Raw genomic sequence first — 26701 nt, forward strand, 5'->3', positions numbered from 1 at the left:
TCGTGCATCAAAGCTCACACGCCCATCACTGCTCCCTTTATTCAGGATATCTGATTGATATTGCTCTTCATACGCTTCCTTCCACGATTCCTGTAGCACGCGATCACGGTTTTGACACATGTCATGAGATAGATAATATTGAAAAGGGGCTGTAAGAGTAGCATCTGGTACAGATCCTCTGCGTTTCAGGCGCTGTTGCTCAACGCTAACGGCTAAGAGAAACAGAGCTGGCCTGAAAGTAGGCAGAGTACATGGAGGACTTCATTAACATATGACATCTGATTAGGGACAGGACTACAGGAGTGGTGCTCTTGTAATAGCATGGCCAGGACTCTCGGCCTCGGAAGCGAAGATGTGTACACGGGCAATTGCGGAGACCGTCTCGCACCATTCCGCTTTTTCAAGTGTTCTTGCGCTGGGGTTCCGATGCAATCCTAGGCCACCTGTGACCTCCTGTCTCAACTTGTTTCTACGTGCTGGTGATATTCTATGCGTAGAGGTTCAGTTTTCTGGAAACAGGCTTGCGATATTAGTAGTAGTCTCTACACCATGCACGAATGCCCGGCGTTGGCACCACTGCCTGACAACAACAACACCCTACTCAGATGTTCTTCTGAGCTTTTGGCGTATGCGAGGTAGCTCCGTGTGGTTGCTGATGTTGTGGGATGAGAAATTGTCGGCACCTCAACGACTTGGATAGCGTTGATGAGTATATTGAAGGCATCTCCCTCCGGGCGATCGTGCAGGTAGGGACCTTTGTTGATATGGGTGAAGGTGTTGGGGTGTGCTTCTCGAGGTTCTTGATATTCTCCTGCCTGTACGTCTCGGCGTGATCGATGTTCGGCCCAGAAGCTACGGTATGTTTGTGCTTGTAACTGTTCGTAGCGTCAGCGAATGTCTCGTCGAGGCTTGGTCCGATGTTGTTTCCGGCCGCCTGCATGGCGCCGATCTTCTTGTGAGACTTCCAGTCGGTCTGTCATGGAAGAGTCAGTTGAGTGTTGACGGTTTTGCCCTTAAATCAAGAATTGTGTTGCTGTATTTCTGTACAAAGAGCCTTGGATGAGTCTTCCGTACTTACCTTCTGGAATTCTCGGTTTCAGTACCACGTCGTTTGACACTTCGCGCAACGTTTCATGTTCGGAGTCTCATCGGGGTCCCAGACAAGATGCGAACGTTAGCGCGTAGAATGTTCAATCTTGTGGTAGTAAATACCTTCTTGCAGGCGGCAAAAGACAGCGTACGTCATTTTTGCGGTTGATGGGGCTGCATCACTGGGATGTATTGGAATAGATAGTTCAAATCAATGAACGTCGGGAAGGTTTTCTAAAAAAACCCTTGGGGAGAGTGGTACACCAACAATCGAGTTCGTTGCTTTCAGACGCGATAGTAAAAAAAAAAAAAAAAAAAAAGGAAAGCAGCGTGCGGGGAATTACATATCGTGTCGTGATTTCAAGCATAAATAGGAGTAAAATTTCATTTGACTACAGCTCTCCTCCCATAACGATGCCTTGGGAGCGTGTTCTCGGTCGTTTTGAGCAAAGATGGTTCCATGTCAAGGAGAGAGACTGACGCACCAGGCGCGTAAATCTTTTGCTTTCCATCCTTCACTACCATAGACACACTTTTCATAACCGGGCTGTTGACCAGAGATAGAAAATGTGTCTTTTAAGGAGGAAAGTGCTGAAAACTCTAGTATATGGTCGTCTGTTGAATGTTTTGCAAGCCTCATGTAGCTATTGGTCGCCTGCGCGGATGTTACCGCATCCAGGCTCCTTAGCTTGGAGGCTGAAGATTGTCGTGGTGCAAGACCCCTTCAAGTAAATCTATCACAGACCAACAGTGTCCTACGTTCCCGTCTTCGAGAAGACCAAGACAACGAGGTTGAGAAAAGGCGATAGTAGCCCAGGAGAACGATATATGCCTCCAGGTTGCCCTTGCAGGATCACATGTGGACAAGACCATAGCTTTTACAGCCTCCTTGCTAGTATGTCCATCGCTTGTAGTCGCACTAATCTCTGCTTACGCTGCGCATAGGAGATTTCGACTCTTCATCGGGAGGAACGTGGGCTTGGGACACTGGCACCCTTTCAGACGACGATATCGATACATGCCAGGAAGTTTTCGTCTATCGCCTTGAGCGGCCAGTGAGCTCCAACTCCGCATCTTACGCTTGGGATACGGAGCTGTCGGTTTCGTCGGTCAGCTTTCACATTCTCAAGGTGGCGCGGAGCTCCACAACGGCTTCCTGTGCGCTAGACGACACTGATTACACAGACCACCGTTCCGACGTCCCTTGCTCAAATGACGACGGAAAGTCTATTTTGAGGTCGGAAACGAGCACAGCGAACCCTACAACGACCTCTGAGCGGGTAGACCCGTCGGACATAGGAGTATCAGATCCAACAGACACTTCTACGTCAGTGGCGCCGAGTCCTTCAGGATCAGGTAGTTCGACGACTGCAAGCAGTTCATCCTCGGCGACCGCCACGATCACTTCGCCCACGCTGGACGGCGAGCTCTCTGTTGGCGCCGAGGTAATATCTCTTTGCCATACTACGATGATAGCCTATTATGCTAGAACGTATTGGCTGACGCTCTCGACATGTCCCCATCAAACCTAAAAGGACATCTTCTCTGGAGACTATCTATGCATTGAGTACAAATGACTCGTCGTCAACCAAACACAAAGACTTTCTTAATTCGTTCAATCCTGTACTCCTCGGATCAAATTCTTGATCCCCTCCCCCCTCGCCGTCTTCTCCCACGCACCCGTCGCGTCCTCAAATTCTGACGTCGAAGATATCATCGGCTTCACATTGATCAGGCCCTTCGCTATCATGCTCACAGCCAGGTCATAGTCGCCAGTGTTGTACCGGAAGCATCCTCTCACAACGAGTTCCTTCTCACTCATCACCGTCATGGGAAACTCCATCTTCGGGCGTCCCATCCCAGTCTGCACATACTTCCCTCCACCGCGTAGGACATAGATCCCGGTCTCAATAGACACTGAGACACCAGAGCACTCAATCACAGTATCAATCTCCTCCAACCCAAGAGCCTCAAGCAGCGCCGCGGCATTCTGCTCCGCCGAGTGCTCCCTATCCGACAAAAACGTCTCGCACTCCAAGAACCCCTTGGCAAACTCCAGTTTCCGCGGCAGCACGTCAACCAACACGACTCGATGCGCGCCAAACTGCCTCGCCACATTCCCAACCAACAGCCCAATCGTCCCACTCCCCATTACTACCACCGTCTCCCCGGGCCGCACATCCCCCAACCTCACCGCATGCACCGCCACGCTCGTCGGCTCCACCAGCACCGTCTCCTCCAGACTCATGCTTTCGGGTACCTTGTACACAAAGTCCTCGGCGATGCGGTAGTACTTTGACAGCGTGCCCTGCGTGGCGGGGGGGCCGGGGTCGGCTGCAAACCGCATGTTTTTGCAGAGGTGGTAGGATCCGGACTTGCAGGGGCGGCAGAAGCGACAGGGCTGGCCTGGTTCGATGGCGACGCGGTCGCCGGGGCGCACACGGGTTACGGAGGAGCCAATGGCGGAGATGACGCCCGAGGCTTCGTGGCCCATGGTTATGCCTACGGCGGGGTCGACCATGCGGGAGATGCCGCCGTGGCGGTAGAAGTGAACCTATGGAGGGTGAGGTCGGGAAATCTGAGAGGTGAGAAGTATGCTTGGTGCTGGAGGGGCAGGGATGAAAGCATATACTATGAATACATGGTAGTCGTAAATCTCGCAGAAGAATGGGATATTTTCGAGGCTCAGACGCCGGGGAAAAGATTTGCGAGGTGCGAGGTCTAGGGTATAGGTGTGGAGGTGAGCACCCTCAAGGAGCTGCCTGAAAACAGTGCGTAGAAAGGGTTGAAAAGTGTGGTTCGTTGTGCGGACCACTCGCTGGTCGAGAGATGCATTCACCCTTCTCCACTCTCGCACCTTTCTGGACCTTCGACGTGACCACTGGGCCAGCAAGACGCGTGGTGTCTCTTCAGGTACACAAGTGAACTGAATGACGGATGTGGAGTGATATGATGAGATAGGCAGATGCATACTCACATCACTACCGCAAACTCCAACAAACGCAATCCTCACAAGAACATCATGCGGATCCACAATCTCCGGCACAGGCGCGTCCTGCACTTTCGCATGGCCAGCCTTGTAAAGCACAATCGAAGGGTTCTTCATCTCCTCAATGCGCGTAGAAGTCACCATTTCTTCCTATATCTCTTGTAGGCTTTCAATTCTGGAGGATGTTCACGAACGAAAAGCGTGATGCACAACTGAACCGGTGAATAGAGAGACTATATAATGATCTTGAAAATCGAGAAACCTACATCTGTGTCGTGCAGGGCTGTGCGGCATGTTATAGCTGCGTGGTCGATCCGACATCGAGGCATCGGCCCAAGTCCCGCCGTCGGACTGCAGTTCCGAACTCCTACACGCGTCTACGAATGACGTAGCGCACCGTCCAATGGGCGCTCAGCATTGGTGTGTAGTTCGTCACCTAGACATGGACTGAGTACAGACGAAGGAACGGCCCCAGCTGCTTATCAGCAGCTGGGTGATTGGCACACAGAGCTCGGAGGTCTGTCTCTGGCGTGGGGGCCTCCGATTTATTTGTAAGAAGGCGACACCACATAGCGAACACTGATTTTGATACCATATACATTTCCACCTGAGCATTACGGCCGTTAACAATGACACGGTGCTTATATAGGGCACCTGTTCTCCTCCAACGGTGTCAGACTAACACAGCTTCGTGCTATCGTGCATCCGCATCATTCGTACAGCCACACCCCACGCCCTCGCTCTCATCATCGCTGCTGACGTCGAAACTGCTTTCGCCGCTTTCAGGATCGTAATAGTCGAAAAATATGTCACTGTCGCCCTGAAGCGTCTCATCGTCACTGTCACAGGTCTGCCAATCAGCCTGAGTCTGAGTACCCCGATCACGCTATGACCCTCCACCTAGCAAGAACTCAATCGCAGCCTGCACGTTGCCTCCACTCCGCCTCAGAGCCGTCACGTTGCGCTCGAATTCGTAGAAGCCCATCTCATTCAACTGCCTGAGCTGGTTCTCGTAGACTTCCTCCGGTGGGCGGTTGTCTTGCGGAGCAGGTGCACCGAAACCACCACCTCCGAAGCCACCACCGCCCATAAGAGCGGCGAAGGGATTCGCTTGTGCGGGGTTTGAGCCGTCACCAGCAGTTGCAGGTGGCTGTCCAAAGGGGTTGCCGCCAGCGCCGCCCATCATCTGCATGGCTGCACGCATCATCTCGGGGTTTTGCATCATTTGCCGCGACATCTCGGCGATAGGGTTGGGTTGTGCACCAGCACCCGTGCCTGTGGGTGGGGGACCGAAGAGAGATGCAAAGGGGTTGACGCCGGGTGGGGGCGGTGAGGTTGAAGTGTTTTGTGCACCTGCAGAGTTCCCTGTCGTTCCTGTATTCGCCGAAGTGTTCGCGTCCGTACCGGTGGACGGTGTGGCTCCCTGGTTCTGTTGCTGTGGAGCCCAGGGGTTTGCGCCTCCGAGTAACGAAGCGAATGGATTGGCACCGCCAGCACCTCCACCGAGGCCGCCACCTAATAGGCTTGCGAAAGGATCCGCTGCCGCTGGGTTTGGTGATGCCGCGTTCGAGCTCTGATCCTGCGCTCCGGTCGAGTTCTGGGGGGTGGTGTTGGTTGCCCCTGGCATGGGAAAGCTGCCGCCGCCGCCGTTCTGGTTCATCGCGCGCTGCATCTGGAGTTGCATGCGCATCATCTCTGGGTTGAACATTGCTCTTCGCAGCTCGGGGTTCCGCAGCATCTCGGCGACCATGGGGTTGTTGCGGACCATTGGGCTGTTCTGCATCATCTCGATGACCGCGGGGTTGTCCATGGCCTCATTCATCTGCTGCAGGAAGTTCGGGTCTTCCATCATCTGCAGGAGCTGATTTGGGTCGGTTCCGCCCATCTACGCTTTGTTAGCATATGTGATTAGACCATGATGATGCCAGAATCTGAATACGGCGCGATGCCCTCGGATGGGCAAATTCGATGCTGCTCGTACTCAAACCTCTAGACAGGCTCGTTGGACTTACACCGCCATCTGGGCCAAACGTGTCCATCCCCGGGAGCCCGTGGAAGCCGGCATACCGAGCACCAGTCAGGCCCGCAAGAGGGTTATTTCCCGTGCCAGCTGCTATGTTGGTAGGGACCTGCGCCGCCGCCGGCGTGCTCCCACCGGTCGAGCTTCCGGTCGCCGCTGGGTTCTGTCGCGCATTGCTGGCGGCACCCTTCACCAGGTGTACGGTATGGCCATCCTTGATCTTTGTGCTCGCGAGCGTGTCGTGGTCCTTGAGAACGCGGCCAGAGTAGATCAGGCGCTGGCGCTCGGGCGGGATGTCTGCGTATTCGGACGACGATAGCTTGGTCTTGAGGTCTGCCACGGTCGTAGCGGCCGGCAGGGTCAGCACATGCTTCTTGTCATTGGCGGCCTTGACGTTGAAGGTGATCTGGGCATCCTCGACGGGGGCATCGTCGGCCATGGTGTGCGGAAGATGGGGTGCGACGTCTTTCGTCCGCAGCGAGCGACTGTGCAGCGAACTATGGCGGGGTCGCGCTGGGCTTGCTGCAGAGCGGTTCTAGAAATAAGCGAATCAGTCGGTGGAATCCTCTCGAGGTTGAGTTGTGTCGAGCGCGAGTCGAGTTTGGGCACTGCAGGGCGCAAATGGTTGACTGGTTGCTGTAGACGGCGTTAGAAGCCCGCAGAAGGCCGCGCCCACATGCGGACTCACTCCATCGTCACTGCCAGGCGTCATGCAGCGCCACAGTGGCTACCATCTTTAGTCAGGCAGGAGCGCCCAAGCTCGAGCCGCGAGTGGGGAAAGTCCGGGGCCGAGGTATCTTGAGCGCGCATCCCAAGGGTACTCGGGCTGCCGTGCCATCATGTATCTGTCGCGATTCTTGTCTTCTTCTGTTTCCTCATTGTCGATACCTGGGTGCACAGCGCATTCACTCATTTGGCCTCCAGCAATCCAGTCTCGCCACACACGCATCATCCACTGAGACACGCACCAGCGTCTCTCCCCACCACTTCACCACAATGAAGGGAATTCAGATCAAAGAATATGTCAACGTAATATACACTGGCCTCGATGACCCCACGTCGAATTGTTGCACATGCTGACCCCTCCAGGGCCCCGACGACCTCAAAGTAACCTCCCTCCCCACGCCCACGCCCAACCCAAACGAATACCTCATCGCCATCCACGCCTCGGCAACAAACTTCTTCGACCTCCTCCAGATCCGCGGTAAATATCAACACCAGCCGCCCTTCCCCTGGGTCGCCGGCTCCGAATTCTCCGGCACCATCGTCGCCGCGCCCACCTCCTCAGCATCCAAATACAAAGTCGGCGATAAAGTCTTCGGCGCAACACAAGGCGGCTACGCAACACACGTCGCCTGCCCGGAAGAGCGCTTACGTCCCGTGCCCAAGGGCTGGAGCTTCCAGGATGCCGCCGGCCTGTTCGTCACGGCGCCGACGAGCTACGCGGGGCTGGTAGTGCGGGCGGGGATCAAGGAGGGCGACTGGGTGCTTGTGCATGCGGCCGCGGGCGGCGTAGGGCTGGCCGCCGTGCAGATTGCAAAGGCGTTTGGGGCCAAGGTCATCGCGACGGCCGGAACGCAGCACAAGCTCGACGTGGCCAAGTCGTTTGGTGCCGACCACGCCATCAACTATAAGCAGAAGGACTGGCCGGAGCAGGTCAAGAAGCTCACGCCAAAGGGCCGCGGCGTGGATATTGTGTATGACCCTGTTGGGCTGATTGCGCAGTCCATGAAGTGCACGGCCTGGAATGGACGACTACTTGTGGTCGGGTTCGCAGCAGGAGACATCGAGAAGCTGGCGACGAACCGCGTGCTGTTGAAGAACGTGAGCGTCGTGGGACTGCATTGGGGCATGTACGCTGTGAACGAGCCTGAAATGGTAGAGAAGGTGTGGGACGGTTTGTTCAAGCTCATGGACGAGGGCAAGTACAAGGGCACAGCATTCACGGACAAAGAGTACGTTGGGCTTGAGAGCGTGCCTGCTGCACTGAAGGCTTTGGGTGGACGGGATAGCTGGGGCAAGGTGGTCGTCAAGGTGCCGCAAGAGGGACAGAGCAAGATTTGAGAGGCCTCGCTTGCGCATTGTAGATAGAAATTTTCTGCAAGTGGGACTCGCTTTGGACGCGAAAACACAATCCATTTCATGCTCAGAAGTAACCTAAAAGCTGCATAACCGGCTTTATATTGCTTGTTGGTCTGCGTATTTTCATCAAAGCTCAACGGCTCGGTGGTGTAGTTGGTTATCACGTCAGTCTAACACACGTTAGCTCACTGAAGGTCCCGAGTTCAAACCTCGGCTGAGTCACTCGTTCTTACGATCGTCTCCTGTTCTGCGTTTGATTCGCAGTTTCTTTTTGCTGTTGTAGTCTTCTTGGTCTACTAGTAGCAATCTGGCTGGGGCTCAGCATCTCGACACTTTTGCGTTCTTGAAGAGGTGTACGCCACTTAAATAGTCGCGAATTGTTTTTTGGTTGTTCTCAGCGAATCATCATGCAACACGGTCGATTCTTCCAAACATTGTGAACGCTTCGTAGTATTATCGAAGTCACTGAAGATGCGGTTGCGTGGACGGGGTAGCACAGCTCCTTGTGATGAAGGCGAAGAGCTATTTCCATGTCGAAGAAGAGTAACCCTCGCGACGGACCCGACTCACCGTCGCCTTACACAATTTGATTTCTGCAGCATCCTCTATACCAGTCTCTTCGGCGCTCTCGTACCATACTCGAAAAGACATCAGGAAATACTACCACATTCCCCCATCCCCGCCTGCCGTAGCTAGGTACATATATACCTCCTCATCCACACACACTTCCCCTCAGACCCTCTCAACCCCAATCCAATTCGCCCCCACCCCCCTCGGCACCACAAACCGCAACCTCTCCAATGCTGCCAACGTCTCCCTCACTGCCGGCTCACCCCCCATCCCGGCCTCCACTGCGGCCTCACACCACGCGTGGCACTCTCCAATCTTTTCATGCAGGTCCTTGACCAGCATCCCGATGTGCAGCGTGTAGTGTATGATGGGCGGGTAGGCGGTGTTGATGTGGCGCATGATGGCGGTGGGGGAGTCTGGGATGTATCTTCTGGGTTCTTCGTCTGGTACAAAGGGGAAGCCGTGGTCCTCGGGCTGGGCGGTTGCGTCTTGAGAGCCCGCGGGGGCAGGAGAGGTGCGCCGTGGTGCAGACACGTCCTCGCCGTGTGGATGCCCTTCGGTTGCGTGGTGGTTGCGAGGCGCGGAGTGCTGCGTTGATATTGACGGCGACATCTGTCGCGCTGGGGGTCTCTGGTCTCCGATCTTCATGGTTTCATCTCACGGCAATTTAGACTCGAAGCGATGCAGAAGATGTACTATCGCAGCAACCAATACACCCTACCTCTCACGGCGGCACTACCCCTTGATAAAGGACACCGTACTTGCGTGTGAGACGCATCTATCTCTGCTCTTTGATTGACTGACTCCCTGGGGCACAAGAACCCTGACTCACACTTACACAAAGCATCTACTCAGACCACACCACCTGCGATAAACAGAAACACTCATTGTTGACTTGTAGTGTCATCTCTGGCATTTAATCTCCCCTCGCTATCTACCTCCCCCATCCACATCCACGCATATGCCCTGCATCCGTAATAGGCTTCACGCCGTTCCTCCTAGCAGACCCATCCTATCCCATCCAAACGCCAGCTCAGCCAGGCTCAAGCAGGGAAAGAAGAGAGCCTTGTAAATGCAAGCTAAGCGCAGTGAACATGCGAACGAACGCCGTTGATCTGAAAGATAAATAGAGGAGAGTAGAGCAGAGGAGAATTCCGCATCATTGCAAGAAGTCCTTCCGCACATTGATGAATGCGCCCGGCCCGCCGTCGTCTGCAAGCTCTGAGACCAGCGCCTCCGTCTGTTGTACTAGGCGCTCCAGTGCGGCGGAGCTCGACTTGCCCAGGCTCACTATGCATGCGTTAGTTGACCTCCATATCAAGCAGGTGTTTGATCTGGGCAGACTCACCTAGAATCGCACTATTCAGCTCCTCCGCCACAGGCACCCTCCCACTCGTCTCCAGCAACGGCGCCAAACTGCTCTCCCGCACATTCTCATACGCAATGAGCGCAAACGTGTCCTCCAGCGCGCGCTTCACCTCCCGCCTCTGATCGTTGGAAAACTCCTGCTTGAGCTCCATCCCGTACTCGATCATCGCCGTAGTGGAATCCTGCAGTTTCTTCTGCTTGGCCTCGAGATCGTCTTCATCTTCGTCATCCTCGTCGCCCCATGGCGCGCCGTTGTGCACGCCGAGCTGCTCGTCCAGCTCCATCTCGAAGTCGTACTCGTCGGTGGCTGTGGAGTTGCGGTTGTTGAGGGTGGATGCGGTGGAGCGTTTCGACGGGGGGGTGGGAATGATGTGCGGGAGGACTTGGGCATTGAGCTCGCTGCACTGACGGATCATCTCGATGAATTTGCGGCAGCGAAGCTTGAAGTAGATATTCTCGTTCTCGCGGAGGACGGAGGGGTAGTACGCGGTTGTGTGTTTGAGGGCTTTATCGATGTCGCCATCGAGAATGGCTGCGCGTATGCCTGGAGAATGTCAGCTCTGTCATCTATCATGAATAGAATCATTTAGTCTTACGTTGCCGGTTTATCGCATCGATGTCTTCCTCTGTCTGAAGATATGGGACATCGACGTGACCGTCCGCTGCCAGCGCTTGCGCCTCTTCAATGACTTCTTCTGCAAAAGCTTTCGCGGTTTCAACGTATCCATCATGAGCAAGATATTGTCCAATCAAACTCTGTATAAACTGCGTCTCATCCGTCGAACCATGTTCGCGAGGCTGCCCTTTTGACAGAGCAATCTCTTGCTGAATCGTTGCCTTCTCCCCCTGTACTATGCTGTCAATATCAAAAGCGAATGGTTCCTGTCCAAAGTTTGCACGAAGCGCCTCATTGGGCTTCTTCATGCCAATACTTGGGTAGTATTGGACATTGGGCTTGAGATCTTTGAAGGGGGCGCCTATAATCGTCAGTATGCCTTTGAGGAAGTGGCCTGCCTACTGACCTATATACTGCCCGTTCTTCGTGAAGAAGGCGGTATTGGTGCGGAAGTTGATGCCACACCCTATGACATCCAGCGTCCCGAATTTTGGACCAAACGGCTTCCCAGATGTCGTACTCGTGAAGAACAACCCGTCATCGCCATGGTACGCAAAAGAACCAGGCTCCCACCCAGGTATCCTGTTCAGAGGGACCTTTGCTTCCGAGAATCCGACCCCGATGAGCCTACTCAACCAGTGTTAGCTCGCTGTAGGATCCACACGGCAAGTGGGACCTACCCGTCTTTGCCTTTAGAAACCACAGTAACCTCGTAGTAATATATTCCACACTGCCGCGGCATAGGGAAGTCCGCTCGGATTGCTGCAGCCTCGTCGTGCCCCGACTTGGATGCGCTTGCGAATCTAGCAAGCCTCCCGTCTTCGTCCACTTCCATTTGCGCGAACTTGTCCTTCTCGTCCCATCGCGTCGGCCACGGGGCGACTGGCTCCTCTATGAATGCTGGCGTGCGCTCGATGATCTCATGAGCGAGGCCACGGTAAGAATGGCTCGGTTTGTGCAGATTGACGCTGCTCGAGCTTGTGGATAACGAGCCGGCGTTTGAGGAATGCGTCGACCGTTGTTCTCGGTATGCGGCTACCCTCGCCTTGTGCACCTCCTCCAGCTTCTCGGCATGTCTTGACCCGCGCAGGTACGAGGGTACAAAGAACGCGGGCGCTCCGGCATCTTGCAAGCTGCTGTATCCTCCCATGTGGCCCATCTGACTCGAATACGACGGGACTGGCCCGCTCCGGCTCAGTGAGTTGGACATGCTGCCGTGGTGGCCGTCGGCATCTATCGAGCGTGCGTGGCGGGAATGTGAGTAGGAGGACGTTGCAAGCGGGAACGAGCCGCTGTTGGCCAGGTGAGAGAATTGTCCTGAACGCGCAGGAACCGTATTGGGCTGGCTACTGCCTGAATTCCCTGAAGCCACTTGTGCGTACGAGCCTCGGCGGAACATGGCGGTGGGGTCTGGGAGCTCGTAGTCGTGTGTCGGCAAGCAGCGGTAGGAAGCAGGTTGGGAAGCAGCCACGCCCAGCGCAGTACTCGAACACGGTGAGATGGGACGGCTAGAAGGATGTGTTGGATGCCGTGAGCAGCTTACCAGCTAACGGAGGCAGGGGCGCGTGCAGCGGCAGTCAGAAGAGCTGCGAATGGTAGGTTAGTCGACGAGCCCGGGTGAGTTGGCGGCGACGAGGGAGGAAACGGCGTCCGTCAACGCCGCTCAAGGTTGTTCAAAGCTGGGTCTGCAAGCACATTCATCGTTCGTGCAAGACAGTCTGGCGGTTGTGCGTAGACAGCAACTTGCGGGGAGAGTCGGACGGGGTCGTCAATGAGCTCAGCGATGGCGTCGACGCGAACAGAGCGAGGTTCAATGCACGCCCCCGCACTACGCTACATCGCGTATACATCTGCTCACTGATAAGACGGCGACCTATCTTGCGCCGTCACCAGATCAAACAAAAGGAACCGCAGTCTGCGTCTGGAAGCGTTGTGTTACCGTATGCTTTCAGCTTGAGGTTGGTTGCGATCGCTTCTTCAGCCTTCACAGCTCATGTCGCGTTTGTGCGAACAGCAAGCCTCAACAAGCAGCCCACGCAGCGAACGTCTTGTACTGTCGTGTTGTATAGCTTGCAAAATCATGGAACAATATATCCGCACCGCTACCTATCGATCGCAGTCATCGTGCGGACTCTACGCAGCATGTTCTCTGCGTCGGTATGAATATCGATAGACTTTCGGCCAGCATTGTACACACTTAGGGCACCTCAAATTGCCCTACGATCACCCATCAAAACCAAGTTTCCGAAGGTTTTGATCTGATTGCGGTCTCCTTATTCGACAGGGAGGCACATCGACCAACGTGGTCGAGTTACCGGTCCGGGTCTCCACAATGATAACCTGGTGATCACTAGGCAAGAACGTAGTCGTATATAGTATATCGTGACATGTAATTCTGAAAGCTTGCCAGTACCTTGAACATGATGTTATGAGTCTTAGGCGGCCACGGTCAAGTGGGATTCCTGCTGGTATTACTTCCGCAACGGGGACAGGCAACTGCAGCAGCCGATCAACATAACATGCCAACACGAGCAAGTCTTTGAATGCATTCTCTTCCTCCATACAAACAGTCACAACGGTAAACCATGAGCACATCACGTCAAGCACGCAGGGGTTGGAGAAGATAGCTCGATTCGTACGTAATGTAAATGAGTACAGCGGTTGCATCCTCTTGCTATACATATACAAATAGCCGTACGACACCTCCCGGTGCACCAAACTGAGTTCCATAGGTGGCCCACCTGGTCAAATCTCAGGGATCACGCGCACGTAGAAGCCACCCGCCTATGCCAGCCACCCGCCTATGCCAGCCGCAAACGCCATCGCTATCCAGGCCTAAATCCAGAAACCAGCTTTATCCCAAGCCCACCTTGGGTCCCAGTGCGCCATACGTAACACATAAATCAAAATATTATACAAATACAGTAGCAGAGAAGAGCTTCCATGCAAGAGCACGAAGCAATGTACCCCGAACATAGTCATGGAAGGATATGCAAATAGAAGGTCATGGTCGAGTGCATGACATAGAGCATGGTAGAATGGTATGACTCAATCAGCGGTAGAGGGTACGTCATGAAGCGCCAGCAAGAGGAGTCGGTGAGCTTGCGAGGCGTGCTTGCGGTACGGGTGTGCCAGCGTCTCCATTGAGGCCGCTCCTGTCGCTAACGGCGCTACTTTCATCCTTTATCTTGGAGTCGCTGGAACCGGTGGTATCACTCTTGACGTCCTCGGAGAAAGCGGAGCTCTTGGGGGGTGCTCGCCAGGTGGGTGCCTGCCAGACGACGCCGGTGAAGCTGCGGATTTGGAACGACTTCTTTCCCCACTTGCGGCAGGGCTTTCCGGATCGGTCGAGCGCACGTAGGTTGGCGTTGATGGTGCCCATGTTGGCTTTGGGGCCCAGCTTCTGGGCGGGCGCAGTTGCCGCGAAGGGGGCCTTGTTGTTCGGGTCGTTGATCATGTCGCCCCTATGTCGCTGTTAGCACTGGCCTGTGGGTGCAGAATAGGTATCGTCGTTGCTCTTGACAGAAGCCCGGACATTTGGCGTCAGAGGCGGACCGGCAATATACGCCCGACAGCAGGTCAACCTTCTGTCTTGGGCCGAATGGCAGGGTATGCGTGTCGCATGGTGTTAGGCCCATTGACGGGAAAGTGCCAGGCAACGGCGATGAGAATGGAAGTACTTACATGCGTTGCTTCTTCTTCGGGCCTGGCTTACCCCGTGGCTTGGGGGTTCCGTCGACAGCGGCAGCACTCCTCTTGGTGCCGGCACTGACACGCGGACCGGCCTTCTTCTTGCCCTTTGCATCTGTCGCGGGCGGTGCCAACAGGCCGTTGTCGACGCCGTCCATGGGCGTGGCGGCATCGGCGGGCGTGTCGAGAGGCGTCGGCTCGACGATCTGGGCAGGCGTGTTGGGCGACGACGAGAGCTTGTCTGATGACTTTGATGACGGCTCGTGGGGGAATTTGGCCAGCGCCTCGGGCGCCAGCGGGAGCCTGACAAGCAGCGACTTGGTCTTTGTGGACGACATGGCAGCGGCAGAGCGACGACGATGTCTGCTGGCAGCGGTGGGAATAAAATGGGCGGGCAGCAGCAACGGTGAAGATGCGCGGCGGCGGGGTGGTGATGGCGGTGATGGTGATGAGGAAGGGCGCTGGGGTGCCGTGGGTTGATTCAACAAGTCAGCTGCTGGGTGCGTACCCTTCTGTAGCGCTTGCCCAAGCTTTGTGTGGCTAGGTCCTCGAAACGTGAGGTGGCCGCTCAGGGTCTGTCGCACGTCGCTGGGTGCGTGGTGATGGCGGTGTGCAGAGTGCAAAAGGATGATGGAGGTGCGCAAGGGCGAGGGCGGTGGGCGTGAAGCCGGGGTCGGCACACTGAGGGTTTGATGGGGCGGCCATGATGGGTGGGCTGCGGCGGGCTCAGGTGTGCACGGCGACTCTGCTCATCTAGCGAGTGATTCCAAGCGGAAGCGTGGAGAGAGAGGTTCAAGGGCACTATAGCGCTAGGCCCCATCCGTCGCATCCTGGCTCCCTCAGGCACGCCCTCGAGCACGCGAAATGCGGCTGCATCTGCTCGCTGTTGCTGCGATGCGTGCTCGCGCTGCTCCTCTGCGCCGCCTGCCGGCATGGGCGGGCTCTGTCGTACTTTGCTTTGCGCGCTAGAGTGCAGATTTGGTCCGCCATCGCCATTCTTGCTTGCTGCCTCCTGCCCGGCTTCCTTGCGAACAACGCCGCGCCACTCCCGCCCCGTGGAACAAAGCCTTCAATGGAATTTGGTCCCGGCCAGCGAGCGTGTCTTGGTGCTGCAGCCCGCACTTTGGTCGCAGCCTGCCCCTGATGCTCCCCTCACTGCCTCCTCTCGCGGCGAGACTCCCCAAGCCCGGCCCTCGTGCGCCAGAGCTTGTGTGCGCGGTCCATCCGCCAGCTTCTCCCGCCGCATCGCAAGCCCATCAGCGACCGCGAGCCCCTTCCGCCGCGTCCCTGGCGCGCACCAGGTGTGCTGATCAGGCCGGCAGGCCGGCATGCTGGACCATGTGGTGCAGACGCTTGCCATGGCGCGCTGGCAGCTCAGCATGGCCCCTCCTAGGCTGATCCAGACTGCTCTCGTGTTTCGGACACCCAGGGTCGCCGGGAGTTGTGGCCAGCCCTGCATCTTCGTCTGCAGGCCCGATGCGACCTAGTAGCACGTGATGCGTATCTCGCACTGGATGTAATTGTATGGCTCGTATAAACATACACTCTTCGAGCTAAATGCCTGCTGTCGGCATTTGTATTTCACTTCCGCGCGCTTCGTTCTAGTGCACTGTCGCTGCAGATTCTGCGCCAGCCCACAATGACGACGCTATGCAATCTTCGCGATCGTAAGCGGTGACGCGGGCAATGTGTCGTCGAAACCAACATGCCCCGGCGCCTCGCGGCATTGATGCAACACACCGAGGTCGATGCTATAAGCCCGGAACACCCTCCCTGAGCCCTGCCGACGGATCTCGCGTTGCGTGTCAAGGATGCATAGCCCGAGTGCAAAGGTGGTTGGTGCATGCAATGTCGGCCTCCAGAAACCGCGATCTTTCGCGCGCCTTTCGCGGCGCCCATGGTAGGCGCACGCCCCTTGCTTCACCGCCCGACACGGACCCCACACAACCATCAATACGCTGCAATAACATTTTAGTTTGAATATCGGCTTTGCAATTTGTATCATCTGCCCGATAATGCCCTGCTACTGGCACGACTTCTCCTCTGCGCTCCCACCCGTGGGTATCGTGAAAGAATGTTGTCCTGCCCAGCTACAAATTTCCGGCCCGTTGAAATGCCAGTGCCTCACCCTTATAAACGCCGTTCCAGTCCTTGGACACTTATTTTGTGAAAACCCAAAGCCCAAAGCCATATACGCCCCAACGCAAGACAAAAGAAACCCCGACCAGCAGCGTGACATTCGTCATGATAGAAATGCATGCGTAAGCGTTGACATCGTTCAGGTAAACCATCTCACAACTCTGTCCAATGGACAGTCTCGACTCGTTCTATCTCATAATAATTTCTCTTTCTCTCCTTCTTCTCGGTGGGGTTCTTCCGCTTGAGTAAGTTCTTCACCCTCGACGTCAACTTTCCAAGGGAATCCTGTGGAGGCTGTTCTTCCTCCTTCTTTTCCCGCTCTTCCTCGACCGGTGCATGGTTCTCCGTCTGCGGTTCTTCCTGTATCGGCACGGCTGGATGTGATGACGGTGATGCGGTGGGAAGCATTTCCTTGCTAATTAGGCTCTTCGACTTGTGCCTTGAGAATCGTTTTTTTGGTGGCTTTTGTAGAGGCACCAACATGTCCCAAGCAGGCTCGCGAGGCGTAGCATCGCCCGCCCTCACATGCGGCAACAACACCAAAGTCGAGCCATCCCAATTTGACCCCTGGCGAGGTGAGTATGCTGGTGTGGAAGGCTCCGAGTCGATCAGTGTACCGAAAGACTTGGCAGACATTGGTGGGGACATGGGTCCCGGTGTGGAGGGCGACAAGGCTGGCATGGGTGACATTGGAGGAAAGGGTGATCTGGGCTCACTGTAGCTCGGGCGCGGTGAAGGTGGGAGGCCAGAGAATCGGTGGTGTGGTGTGACGAGGCTGTTTGGCGAGAGCAGCGATGGCTCCTTTGGCATGCCGTGGCTCGTCAAGGCAGAGTATTCGGTGCGGGAGCCAGAGCGTCTGTGGTTGCTTGCGGTGGGCCCAGATGTAGACGATATAGACAGTGACCGCGCCGACAACGCGGGCGAGCGGGTTGGGTCCATGGCCATATGTTGTACAAGTCTCGGCTGGTCAATGAAACGGTAGGCGAATGAGACACGAGATACAAGGGAGTCCACACGCGACTGTGGCCAGCGCCTAACAGTTGGTAGCGGAACTGGAGGGGTATCAAGCGCCAGGCGGAAGCTGGCGAAGCTGGCGAAAACCAAGAAGAACAGCTGAGTTTAAGCACTCGGCTCTCAGCAAATTGCTTGCAGGTAAGCCAGGCAGAGGCTGTGTCACCTGCGAGGCTTGCAGGCAACTGTCATTATAACAAGCCGAGAGGGTGGAGTACCGGCTCACTGGGAGCGGCATCCTCTCGCAAAGTCTGATGTGTTTTGCGGCGTAGTCGACCTAAACACGCAAGATCAGCCTGGCCTTAGTTTCTCATGCGGCATGGGACGATTGCGGGTGGAATTACGACTACTCTTGTCACCCGCGACCGTTGACGAGCGGCGTTGTATATCCGCGCTAGACCCTGCAAAGCCCTGGCGCTTAGGATGCGCGTCGCCATTGGTCCGTGTAAAGAACAGCCCCGCTGGTCATGGTTGTGGTTCGTCAGGGGAGGGCGGCTGGAGGGGCGGAACGCGGCTGTTTCTAAAGACGGTTCGTATGGGGCAGTTACCTGGACCGCTGCAAATCCACTGGCCCACGGGCGTGAGCTGGCATGAGAGGCCTCCATGCTCATTGGATCCACCGCTCGCCAGCGTCTAACGAATGAACATGCTCAGAGGGAATTTCAGGGCGTCCAAACACCATAGTTCCTTTGTAGTTCCCCAGCTCGTGGCAAGAGGGCCTGGAAGCGACTCGTCGCCGATCGTCAGATAGCCCGCTTTTCTGATGTTTGGAGGAGGGGATCGGTGCCAATGAGCGACATAAAGAGCAACTGTGCCGCAAAAGCACTCTGTGTTTCTGCGCCGCAAAACGAGACCAGGGTCAACCAGCAAGCTGGGTTCAGCCGTTCATGGCTTGCTTCGCGTCTGACTGGCCGCCTCCACCGGTGGCCCTCGAGTCAAGTCTGGCTGTGCCTCTCCCGCGCGATCAAAGGAAGTGCCACTCCCGCCGCCCAAGGACGCTCCCGCGGCCTTTGCATGAAGCTGAGAACGAAAGTGGGTCGTGGAATACTGTGGTCTATGTGATGGCGATAGGCCTCCTCCGGCCTGCAGTGTAACCTGTTAAGCGCCACCTGTGACCAGGGCAATAAGCGAGTTCATCGAAGACCGTCGGCGAGGAATTCCAACAACGAATGGAGAAGGCGCCCAAGGCAGACTGCTCGTTAACTTCCAGATGATGATGTGGCCATAGTGGGCCAGTGGATCGAGCCGCGGATGAATTGGTAGCGCTCGAGGAGATGCATCGGGGAGGCACGGTCTGTTGCCGTAGGCTTAGTGATAACGGCTCGGGTTGCGCTGACCTCGTGCCGAAGGTGAAGACGACAGGAGACCGTGCTGCAGGTGGTGCAGGACGCGCCATCGTGCGCCTAGTTTAAATCAGGGCAAGCCCAGTCCGGGACCACGACTGCTTCAATCCAAGTGAGAAACCCTCAGCCCCCCTCAACCTCTCAACACATGCTAATCAACCGACAGACGTTGTTGTCACAATCAATAGTCTCGGTGTTTCGTTGTCGTACTTCGTGAACAGGAGGAAATGTGTGAACACCTTCTTACAATCTTCATTCAGCCATCCCATATTCATGCGCGTACTGGAGGCTTACCGGAGAGCTTGGGCCGACGCTTTTCAATTGCCTAGGCAATGACATTCTCCCTCGACCAAGCACTGTCCTTTTTCTAGTCCTCGATGTTACCTTATCGCTCGACCTGGGCGGTGGCTCATTTGACCCAGATCATTCCGTGACGCGGCTCCAGGCCGAACGGAATGCATCATGAAGACCGTCCACATAGTTCGAGGACTTAATCAAAAAGCTTTAAGGCGTAGGAGTGCAGATCTGAAGGTCTGTTCTACTTGACAGCATCTCATAGTCCTCACATTTCGCTGGACTTGCTGACACTCCTTTCTCATCACGCGACATGTTGGCCCGCTGCTGTTGTTGTGGCTGCGCTTCATTCCTTCCTTTCTGTGTCGGAATCTGTGTGATGATTCCCCTGGCGTAACCTCCAGATCAGGACATCATGTGCTATCATTCATTCCAGCACCAGGCCAAATTGCCGGCATCACAACAAAATCACGCGCCTCTCGATTCCAGATAAATTCACTTCCCTGGGCCGAAACAGTCTCACATCTGCAGCTACCTCTCCGCTACACACTCTTTCCGCCACACTCCTTCTATTTCTATTCAGGATGAGGTTTGAAGGCCTCCCATCGCTGGCCTTGTTTGGCTTGGCCACCTCACACGCAATCCAGGTTCGTGCACCTGCTGAAGCCGCCGTAGCAGCAACAGCTGGCGATGATGATAAGGGAAAGAACTGGCGCCCTCATACTAAGGAGCCACACTTCTTCAACTTGCGGGTCAATGACCGATGCGACCCATTCAACAAGCCGAAACCAGAGGTCATGAAGTCGCAGTGCCCGTTCGATTCCTATGCGATTAGGCTGGAGAAGGGTGTTCTGGTTGCCACGCCCTACAACAAGTGGTGGGATCCCAAGCTGCCGACCTTCTTTGTCGATGATGATACCCAGCTGTACACCGTAAGTCGAACAATATGTGACTTTCATCTGAACCTGCAGCTCACTCTACATCGCACCAGGTCAGCAAGGATCCTCTTCAACTCTACGTTGATTCCGTCACTGGCGCCGTGAAGTACACCAAGGTCGGATGGCTCCCACCGAGCGCCATCTCCACTGGTTTCTACCACACTGGAAACAACCCCATCCAGCTCGTCGACCCCAGTCCATCCTACCTCACCTGGCCCTCTACTTACGGCATCACAAAGGGCGGTAACTTCGCCCTCTGCCCGCTCGGCAGCACCGGGCAATACCAGGTGTTCGTCAACAACTGGAATTTTGACCAGCAGGGTGTGGAGAAGAGGCGCTGCAAGTACTACGCACTCGCGGCGCTGAACGCGAACCCCTGGAAGAAGGAGGATTCGAAGCTCAAGGCTCGTGACGACTCCTCTATCTCGGATTATCCCACCTCCTCCGGGGGCGATGACTCCTGGGGCTCCGATGACGATTCCTGGAGCAGCGATGACGACAGCGCATACTCCAGCTGGGGCAAGAGCGACAAGGACGACGGCTACGAGAGCAAAGATGATGGTTACACTACCGAGAAGGACGGCTACGAGACTGATCCCACGTGGGGAGGCGAGGAATACGAGACTGATCCCACATGGGGAGGCGAGGACTACGAGACTGAGGTCACGTGGGGAGGCGAGGACTATTAGACCTCCGAGGATTGGTGAAGGGAACGATGGATTATAGGACAATCCTGTTAAGCGATAGACCTCAGCGGCATTGGAGGCCTGCATGGAAACATTGATATTGTTGTTTTTACTACCCGTAATCAAGCTCAACCCCCAAGATCCGACCTTTCCTATGTCTACCCTCCTGTATTTTAATTTGAGAAATGAATATCTGGTTTTTGGAGTTCAAAGTATCTATCATGCTCAGTCATTTGGCGTGACGTGCACTGACATGCGAACATTTGCTACAACCCTGTTTTGAGTACTCCCACGTCTCATCGCAAACGGTCAGGATCAATGACTTGTGAATATCAGAAAATTCATGGGACGGTACCGAACCCAAATAGTAATCGGGACTGCCGTTCGGTCCATGTACGGTACAGCGAGGAATCTGCAGTGGTCATGGGTGAATTGCTGTATTTGTCGGTGGACTTTATATCACTCCACAAGTGCTCTCTCGCAACATCCGGTTCCCAAGCCAACTGTAAGGTAGCAAATACTATTCTAGAACTTATCTAAGTCTACAAGAATCCCCTTTAGATGTACCCATCGATTTATTGACATATATACTCCATTGATACCACTCCATACCAGGAGTATTATCCACCGAGCATCATTCCTGACATTATACTTACGTGATCAATGTGGTAGATCAAACTGTGTCTTTGGGGCCTTGGGCCGGCTCCTAAAGTTTTAGGGCCGATGTGCTTGTGATGGGTTGATTCTCATCGAACCTACATCCGTTTGCTACGGAAAACGGCCGAACCGGCGTCCATGTCACACACCTTGCCCTTCATATGCGAGCGTTTGCTACGGACAAGTTCCGCTAATACCCGCAATTCTGCAAACGCGCCCTCGCGAAGTTTTCAGGGTGATGGAGGAAAACGAGCTTTTCCCTTGGCTTCACTTGCTCTCTCACACTCAACTTCACCTAGTTGGACGCGCCTCGACTATGTATTTGCGTCCGCTCACGCGCCGATATTCTTCCCTTCTTCGTCCCAACCCACCCTTTCTTGTGGTGTATATCTTGATCCACGGGCAAGATGCATTCAGCATACGCGTATCTCCGCGTCGCAGCCCTGGATATGGCAAACCCGACGAACGCGCACAACGATTCAACGCCGGCATTAAACACGCACACCGACTCGACCAAGGGAGCTCTCGGTCATTCTCGAGGAAAGTCCCTCGCCAACTGTGGTTTCAACGTCGATTATGACACCAAAGAGGTCGAGCGACTGGCGCAAGAGATCAGAGACGGCACAGTGGCCGAGATTCTGCTAGAGCTTTTCGTGCAATGGATCTTCCAAGATGACAGGAACTACGTCGAAGCCAAGAAGTACATCCGCGAGCTCGCTGTGGATCAGGTAAGCCTCTCAATACAGGCTGATCATGTTAGCGATTTTGATGCGTGATATAGGATTATCCACTCTCCCGCATCGCGAACGAGAGCGTACGCAAGCTTGTCGAAGACTGCTACGAGCTTCGCCCTGAATACAAGGCTCCGATTACCAACGAGCGCGAGAACACGGTCGGTTTACTCGAGATTCTCCAAGAAAGCGCGATCAAGCCTAGTACTCCGAAGAACAAGCTCCGCTCGCGCGTGTCACTGCCATCGTCGCTGAGGAGGCCATCCTTACCTTTGCCGACGCACTCTCCCAGCTGGAAGGAAGAGTCTCCTATCAAGGAAGCCGAAGAGGAATCGATCATGTTCACGAGCCACTTGATCTCGCCCATCTCATCGCCTCTTACGCCCCGCGAAGCCGGCTCATTCCCAAAGTTGAAGAAGATGCTGTCCGTTGCCGCTAGCATTAGTAGTCCCTCTGTTGTCACCGCTCCTCGTTCCCGAAGTCAGCAGTATCCGCCAGACACACCCGACCGTCCAGCACCACTCACTGTGGTCAAGTCTAAGACTCATTCCACTCTGAAGTCGGGAACTGTTCCTTCGGTGTCGACGCCAAGCCGTACTCGCTGGGTAGTACCTCTCCCGCCTGACGGTGATTCGCCACCGCCCTCGGTACCAGCTATTCCCTCGTCCTCGCAGTTCACACCATCATCGAAGCCAAAGCCAAAGCCGAAGTACTCCTTGATCCCTCCGCGGTACGCTCGGCAACCCAGGCACGAGAACCCCTCTAGCTCTCAGGACGACGACTACGCCACCATCGTTGGATCTCTCACGACGGCCGCGACGAAGAGCCCAGACAGTCCCGCTCCGACCGTTACCAATCCATTGACCAGCCCGGCCGCTAGCTCAGGTTACTCAGACAGAGACGAGCCGAAGCGATTCAGCGTCATGGGTGACGATGGCGTTACTGACAGCCGTCACGATACCCCAAGTGTGGATGATAGGACTCCGAAGGCCCCGCGCCGTGCCTCGGAGTATACTAGCACCTCGGATGACTGGTACACCATCGCGCATGACGTTTCAGAGCTCGAGGTTACGGCCCGCCCCACGAGCCTCTACGATTCGTTTGGCTTTCTGAAGGAGGAGTTGTATCCGCAGGAGGAAGGTGACCCGGTTTCTACCACCATCGAGTCCACCCCGGATACCCTGACCCAGTCATCGCCGCGGCCGCCTAGGGTCGACAGCCTCTCAAAGATGCCTAGAATCCCGAGGCTCAGCAAGGTCCCGCCCGAGAAGCGCGCGGCGGCTAAGCTGGCTAGGCAGGAGGCGATTGATGGTAATGAGATCTGGATGAGAACCTTTGATGACCTCCCGCTTCGAAGGTTCGTGAGTATATTTGAGGTGGGCTCCCCGCGCACTCGCGCTCCCCATCCCCCTACACATACCCCTGCCCCTATCCTAGTGAGTGAGGAGTTAGAGGAGGACGACGACGATGTGGCGGTGGAGGAAAGAGAGAGGCTATTTAGCTTGTAGGGGACGAGATACGCTAGGATAGGCTGTGGTGGGTTCCGGGTTGTGACTTTGGCGGTTATACCTGTACGAAACAAAGTAATACTGTATACAATCAGAGGTAATTGTTTTGATTCAAACTGTAGCCTGGCATGACTTACACTAATCATGATTTGTGACACGCCGTCAGAAATCATAATCTGCATTTGGCTTTGCAAGGTCGATGCGGAAACGTGAAGAGAGGAGTGGAGGAGCTCTGAGCGTAAATAAGTAAGAGTCAGTTACTCCAGGACAAGATCTGCTTTGGCGGAGATGCCAAAGCGAGTGAGGATCAGGAGGACGAGGCTGCTCCGGAGAAAAGCGATCGGCTTATCGATTTATAGGGTGTAAGTTACGCCAGAATGCGCTTCCAAAGTGTCCTGGGAATACCGCAATTGAGGGGTTTGGTGGCAGTGACTTGTACGACTGAATGATGCCTGTATGCGATGGCATCCGTTATTTGACGTATCCTGGTGTAACTCACATCGAACTTTTTATGCAGAACACGCATGCCATGCTGCCGTGAGCCGGCAAGGACAACGCAAAATTTACGAAAGAGACTGAACATATTTTTTTCGAGTCACTCCAGAATGATCTTGGCTGTTAATTCATTCTAGTGAGCCTCAATTTCCCATAAGGTATCATGGGATGACTTGGGTTAAGAAGCTCCGCTGTGACTGCATACCAATCCCTGTGAAGCAGCTTCCCTATAACACGCGCTACGTACTCCCAGGCGCTGCGACCCAAAGACGCAACAATTGACGTTTATTGTGGCAGGTGAGATCAGGATCTGCGCGGCAAAAGTCCATTTGTGAACGAGATAAGAGCAGCTCGGTGGTTTCAGATGATTTTGGTGCATTCGCGACATAGAAATTTCCTAGATGAGCAGTACCTAGTCACTCTATGCATGATTCCACAGACTCCTTAACTGCATGATTGGATAGCTCTTGTCAAAGGTGTCGAGTTGTTCCAAGATATGCAGTCCTGCAGCGTGAATGTGAGGACCGTGGTGCTCTAGATGCGCAGCACCGATCCATCTTGTTAGTTTCATCCGACCTACTACATAGGTCGTGTTACCCCAGGATAGTCTATGAAGACTAACTTTGATAAGCCTACGTACGTCCAATTCTGTCTCGCTGTTATGGCATCTGGTGTTGATGGAGGACGGCTTGCTCCTCCGCCTTGTGTGACGTCGGGGCACAACTTCGCCGCTGGTGGCCCGAGCTCACTCTCTCACAGCTCTCCGCGCAACTTACGCGACAAACACCTTGCCACCCTCGAGTGCTGCGGACATGTCGGTGCTGCTGGAGACGTCGCTCGGCGACATCACGATCGACCTCCTGGTCGATGATGCGCCAAAATGCTGCGAGAAGTAAGTCAGCATTCCATACTTTGCTATGCGACAGCCGTCGCAAGTCGCTTTTCGTTGGCGCATAGAAGCAAGCTGAGCACAAGCAGAGACTAACGCATCGCAACTTCTAGTTTCCTGAAACTCTGCAAACTCAAGTACTACAATTTCTCGCCCGTCCACAGCGTCCAGCCGAACTTCTCTTTCCAAACCGGCGACCCCATCGGCCCCGGCTCCAACGACAGCGATGGCGGCCGCTCGATCTGGGGTGTACTTGACCCCTCCGACCCCGCGAAGAAGACCTTCAAGCCCGAATTTCAACACAAGCTGAAGCATACGGAGATGGGCACGGTTAGCATGGCGACCGCCCCAGCACCAGACGACCCAGACGAACGATTTGCGGGCAGCCAATTCATTGTCACGCTGGGAACAGATATAGACTACTTGGACAAGAAAGCTGCCATCTTTGGACAGGTGGTAGAGGGTTTCGATGTCTTGGAGAAGATCAACGCCGCATTCATCGACGACAAGGGCCGACCACTCAAGGACATACGCATTTTGCATACCGTCGTTCTGGATGATCCGTATGATGACCCCAAGGGTCTCGTCGAACCGCCAGAGAGCCCCATCCCTTCGGCGGCCCAGCTCGCCACCGTGCGCGTTGCGCACGACGAGACATTGGAGGAGGAGACAGATCCGGAAGCTTTGGAAAAGGTCCGCCGCGAACGGGAGGCGCGCGCACAAGCACTCACACTAGAGATGGTTGGTGATCTGCCTTTTGCTGAAGTTGCGCCACCAGAGAACGTTCTGTTCGTTTGCAAACTCAACCCGGTCACCCAGGACGAGGATTTGGAACTCATTTTCTCTCGCTTCGGGAAGATTCTGAGCTGCGAAATCATACGGGACAAGAACTCGGGGGACAGCCTCCAGTATGCCTTCATTGAGTATTCGGACCAGAAAGAGTGCGAGCAAGCTTACCTGAAAATGGACGGCGTGCTCATTGACGACCACCGCATTCACGTTGATTTCTCACAGAGTGTTTCTAAGATCGCAGACGACTGGCGAGACAACGCCAACATGAAGCGGCGGCGTGCAGCAGGCGGCGGCTTTGGTGGAATCGACAACCTACAAAGGAAGAAGCAATATCGTGGAGACCACGGCCGCGAAATCGTCAGTGACTCGGTCGTCAATAACCTTGTCATTGACCGGGAAGCGCCTTCAAATGGTATCAAAGACCGTCCACGCGGTCCAGATTCGAGACAGAACGGAAGTCGCGACACATATGAGCCGCGGAAAGACGATGGTCGGAGGAGAGACCGGCGAGAGCAGTCGTATCATGATGATAGGTGGAAGCGAGATCGTAGCCGTAGCCCGAGGCGGGAACGCCGTGACCGCGATGGTGACGGTCGGTATGAAGATCGTGCTCGGCACGAGGACCGGCGGCGAGACCGCAGCAGTGATCGTCATAGGGATAGCCGGCGAGACAGAAGTCGGGACCGTCACAGGAGGGACGACCGCGGTGATCGGCGACGATAAGGTTGATAAGGTTGTAAGATTGGCTGTCCGTTTGTATTGCAACCGCTGCTTGTCTATACTACATGTCTTGA

General features: G+C 55.1%; 11 protein-coding genes and 1 non-coding gene across 12 annotated transcripts; 5 read left to right on the forward strand and 7 right to left on the reverse strand.

Moving 5' to 3' along the window:
* Positions 1-601: 601 nt before the first annotated feature.
* CC84DRAFT_1221354 (GroES-like protein) lies at positions 602-4222 on the reverse strand (the record flags this gene model as incomplete). Its single annotated transcript, XM_018183266.1, has 3 exons — positions 602-973; positions 2717-3643; positions 4067-4222. The coding sequence occupies 3 exons, from the start codon at positions 4220-4222 to the stop codon at positions 602-604; spliced, it is 1455 nt and encodes a 484-aa protein (XP_018031152.1).
* A 606-nt stretch (positions 4223-4828) lies between these two features.
* On the reverse strand, positions 4829-6685 carry CC84DRAFT_245852 (ubiquitin-like protein). Its single transcript, XM_018185657.1, has 3 exons — positions 6091-6685; positions 5633-5963; positions 4829-5095 (listed from the first exon to the last, which is right to left on the reverse strand). The coding sequence occupies exons 1-3, from the start codon at positions 6535-6537 to the stop codon at positions 4965-4967; spliced, it is 909 nt and encodes a 302-aa protein (XP_018031153.1). The 5' UTR covers positions 6538-6685; the 3' UTR covers positions 4829-4964.
* A 157-nt stretch (positions 6686-6842) lies between these two features.
* Positions 6843-8246, forward strand: CC84DRAFT_1154061 (NAD(P)-binding protein). The gene is made up of 2 exons (XM_018176866.1): positions 6843-7127; positions 7188-8246. Exons 1-2 carry the CDS (start codon positions 7095-7097, stop codon positions 8160-8162), a joined length of 1008 nt encoding a protein of 335 aa, XP_018031154.1. The 5' UTR covers positions 6843-7094; the 3' UTR covers positions 8163-8246.
* A 72-nt stretch (positions 8247-8318) lies between these two features.
* CC84DRAFT_t93 lies at positions 8319-8402 on the forward strand. The gene has a single exon. It is a non-coding gene; the product is annotated as a tRNA-Val (tRNA).
* A 510-nt stretch (positions 8403-8912) lies between these two features.
* CC84DRAFT_1221357 (uncharacterized protein) lies at positions 8913-9398 on the reverse strand (the record flags this gene model as incomplete). Its single annotated transcript, XM_018183267.1, has 1 exon — positions 8913-9398. One exon carries the CDS (start codon positions 9396-9398, stop codon positions 8913-8915), a length of 486 nt encoding a protein of 161 aa, XP_018031155.1.
* Positions 9399-9909: 511 nt separating this feature from the next.
* On the reverse strand, positions 9910-12133 carry CC84DRAFT_1190071 (Ran-binding protein-like protein; the record flags this gene model as incomplete). Its single annotated transcript, XM_018181097.1, has 5 exons — positions 9910-10040; positions 10099-10662; positions 10715-11095; positions 11141-11361; positions 11415-12133. The coding sequence occupies 5 exons, from the start codon at positions 12131-12133 to the stop codon at positions 9910-9912; spliced, it is 2016 nt and encodes a 671-aa protein (XP_018031156.1).
* A 1223-nt stretch (positions 12134-13356) lies between these two features.
* CC84DRAFT_1168024 (uncharacterized protein) lies at positions 13357-15174 on the reverse strand. The gene is made up of 2 exons (XM_018179308.1): positions 14419-15174; positions 13357-14198 (listed from the first exon to the last, which is right to left on the reverse strand). The coding sequence occupies exons 1-2, from the start codon at positions 14760-14762 to the stop codon at positions 13805-13807; spliced, it is 738 nt and encodes a 245-aa protein (XP_018031157.1). The 5' UTR covers positions 14763-15174; the 3' UTR covers positions 13357-13804.
* Positions 15175-15216: 42 nt separating this feature from the next.
* Positions 15217-15940, reverse strand: CC84DRAFT_246023 (uncharacterized protein). Its single transcript, XM_018185658.1, has one exon. The coding sequence runs from the start codon at positions 15881-15883 to the stop codon at positions 15494-15496; it is 390 nt and encodes a 129-aa protein (XP_018031158.1). The 5' UTR covers positions 15884-15940; the 3' UTR covers positions 15217-15493.
* A 776-nt stretch (positions 15941-16716) lies between these two features.
* CC84DRAFT_1179915 (uncharacterized protein) lies at positions 16717-17508 on the reverse strand (the record flags this gene model as incomplete). The annotated part of the gene is made up of 1 exon (XM_018180442.1): positions 16717-17508. The coding sequence occupies one exon, from the start codon at positions 17506-17508 to the stop codon at positions 16717-16719; it is 792 nt and encodes a 263-aa protein (XP_018031159.1).
* Positions 17509-19795: 2287 nt separating this feature from the next.
* Positions 19796-20838, forward strand: CC84DRAFT_1179916 (uncharacterized protein; the record flags this gene model as incomplete). The annotated part of the gene is made up of 2 exons (XM_018180443.1): positions 19796-20143; positions 20203-20838. The coding sequence occupies 2 exons, from the start codon at positions 19796-19798 to the stop codon at positions 20836-20838; spliced, it is 984 nt and encodes a 327-aa protein (XP_018031160.1).
* A 1060-nt stretch (positions 20839-21898) lies between these two features.
* CC84DRAFT_1229318 (uncharacterized protein) lies at positions 21899-23731 on the forward strand (the record flags this gene model as incomplete). Its single annotated transcript, XM_018183661.1, has 2 exons — positions 21899-22220; positions 22274-23731. Coding segments are annotated over 2 exons (1780 nt in total), but the record flags the coding sequence as incomplete, so codon positions are not given.
* A 1272-nt stretch (positions 23732-25003) lies between these two features.
* Positions 25004-26630, forward strand: CC84DRAFT_1208938 (cyclophilin-like protein; the record flags this gene model as incomplete). The annotated part of the gene is made up of 2 exons (XM_018182193.1): positions 25004-25118; positions 25229-26630. Exons 1-2 carry the CDS (start codon positions 25039-25041, stop codon positions 26628-26630), a joined length of 1482 nt encoding a protein of 493 aa, XP_018031162.1. The 5' UTR covers positions 25004-25038.
* Between the last annotated feature and the right edge of the window lie 71 nt (positions 26631-26701).

Source organism: Paraphaeosphaeria sporulosa (assembly GCF_001642045.1).
Source record: "Paraphaeosphaeria sporulosa strain AP3s5-JAC2a unplaced genomic scaffold CC84scaffold_11, whole genome shotgun sequence".
Lineage (NCBI taxonomy): Eukaryota > Fungi > Ascomycota > Dothideomycetes > Pleosporales > Didymosphaeriaceae > Paraphaeosphaeria > Paraphaeosphaeria sporulosa.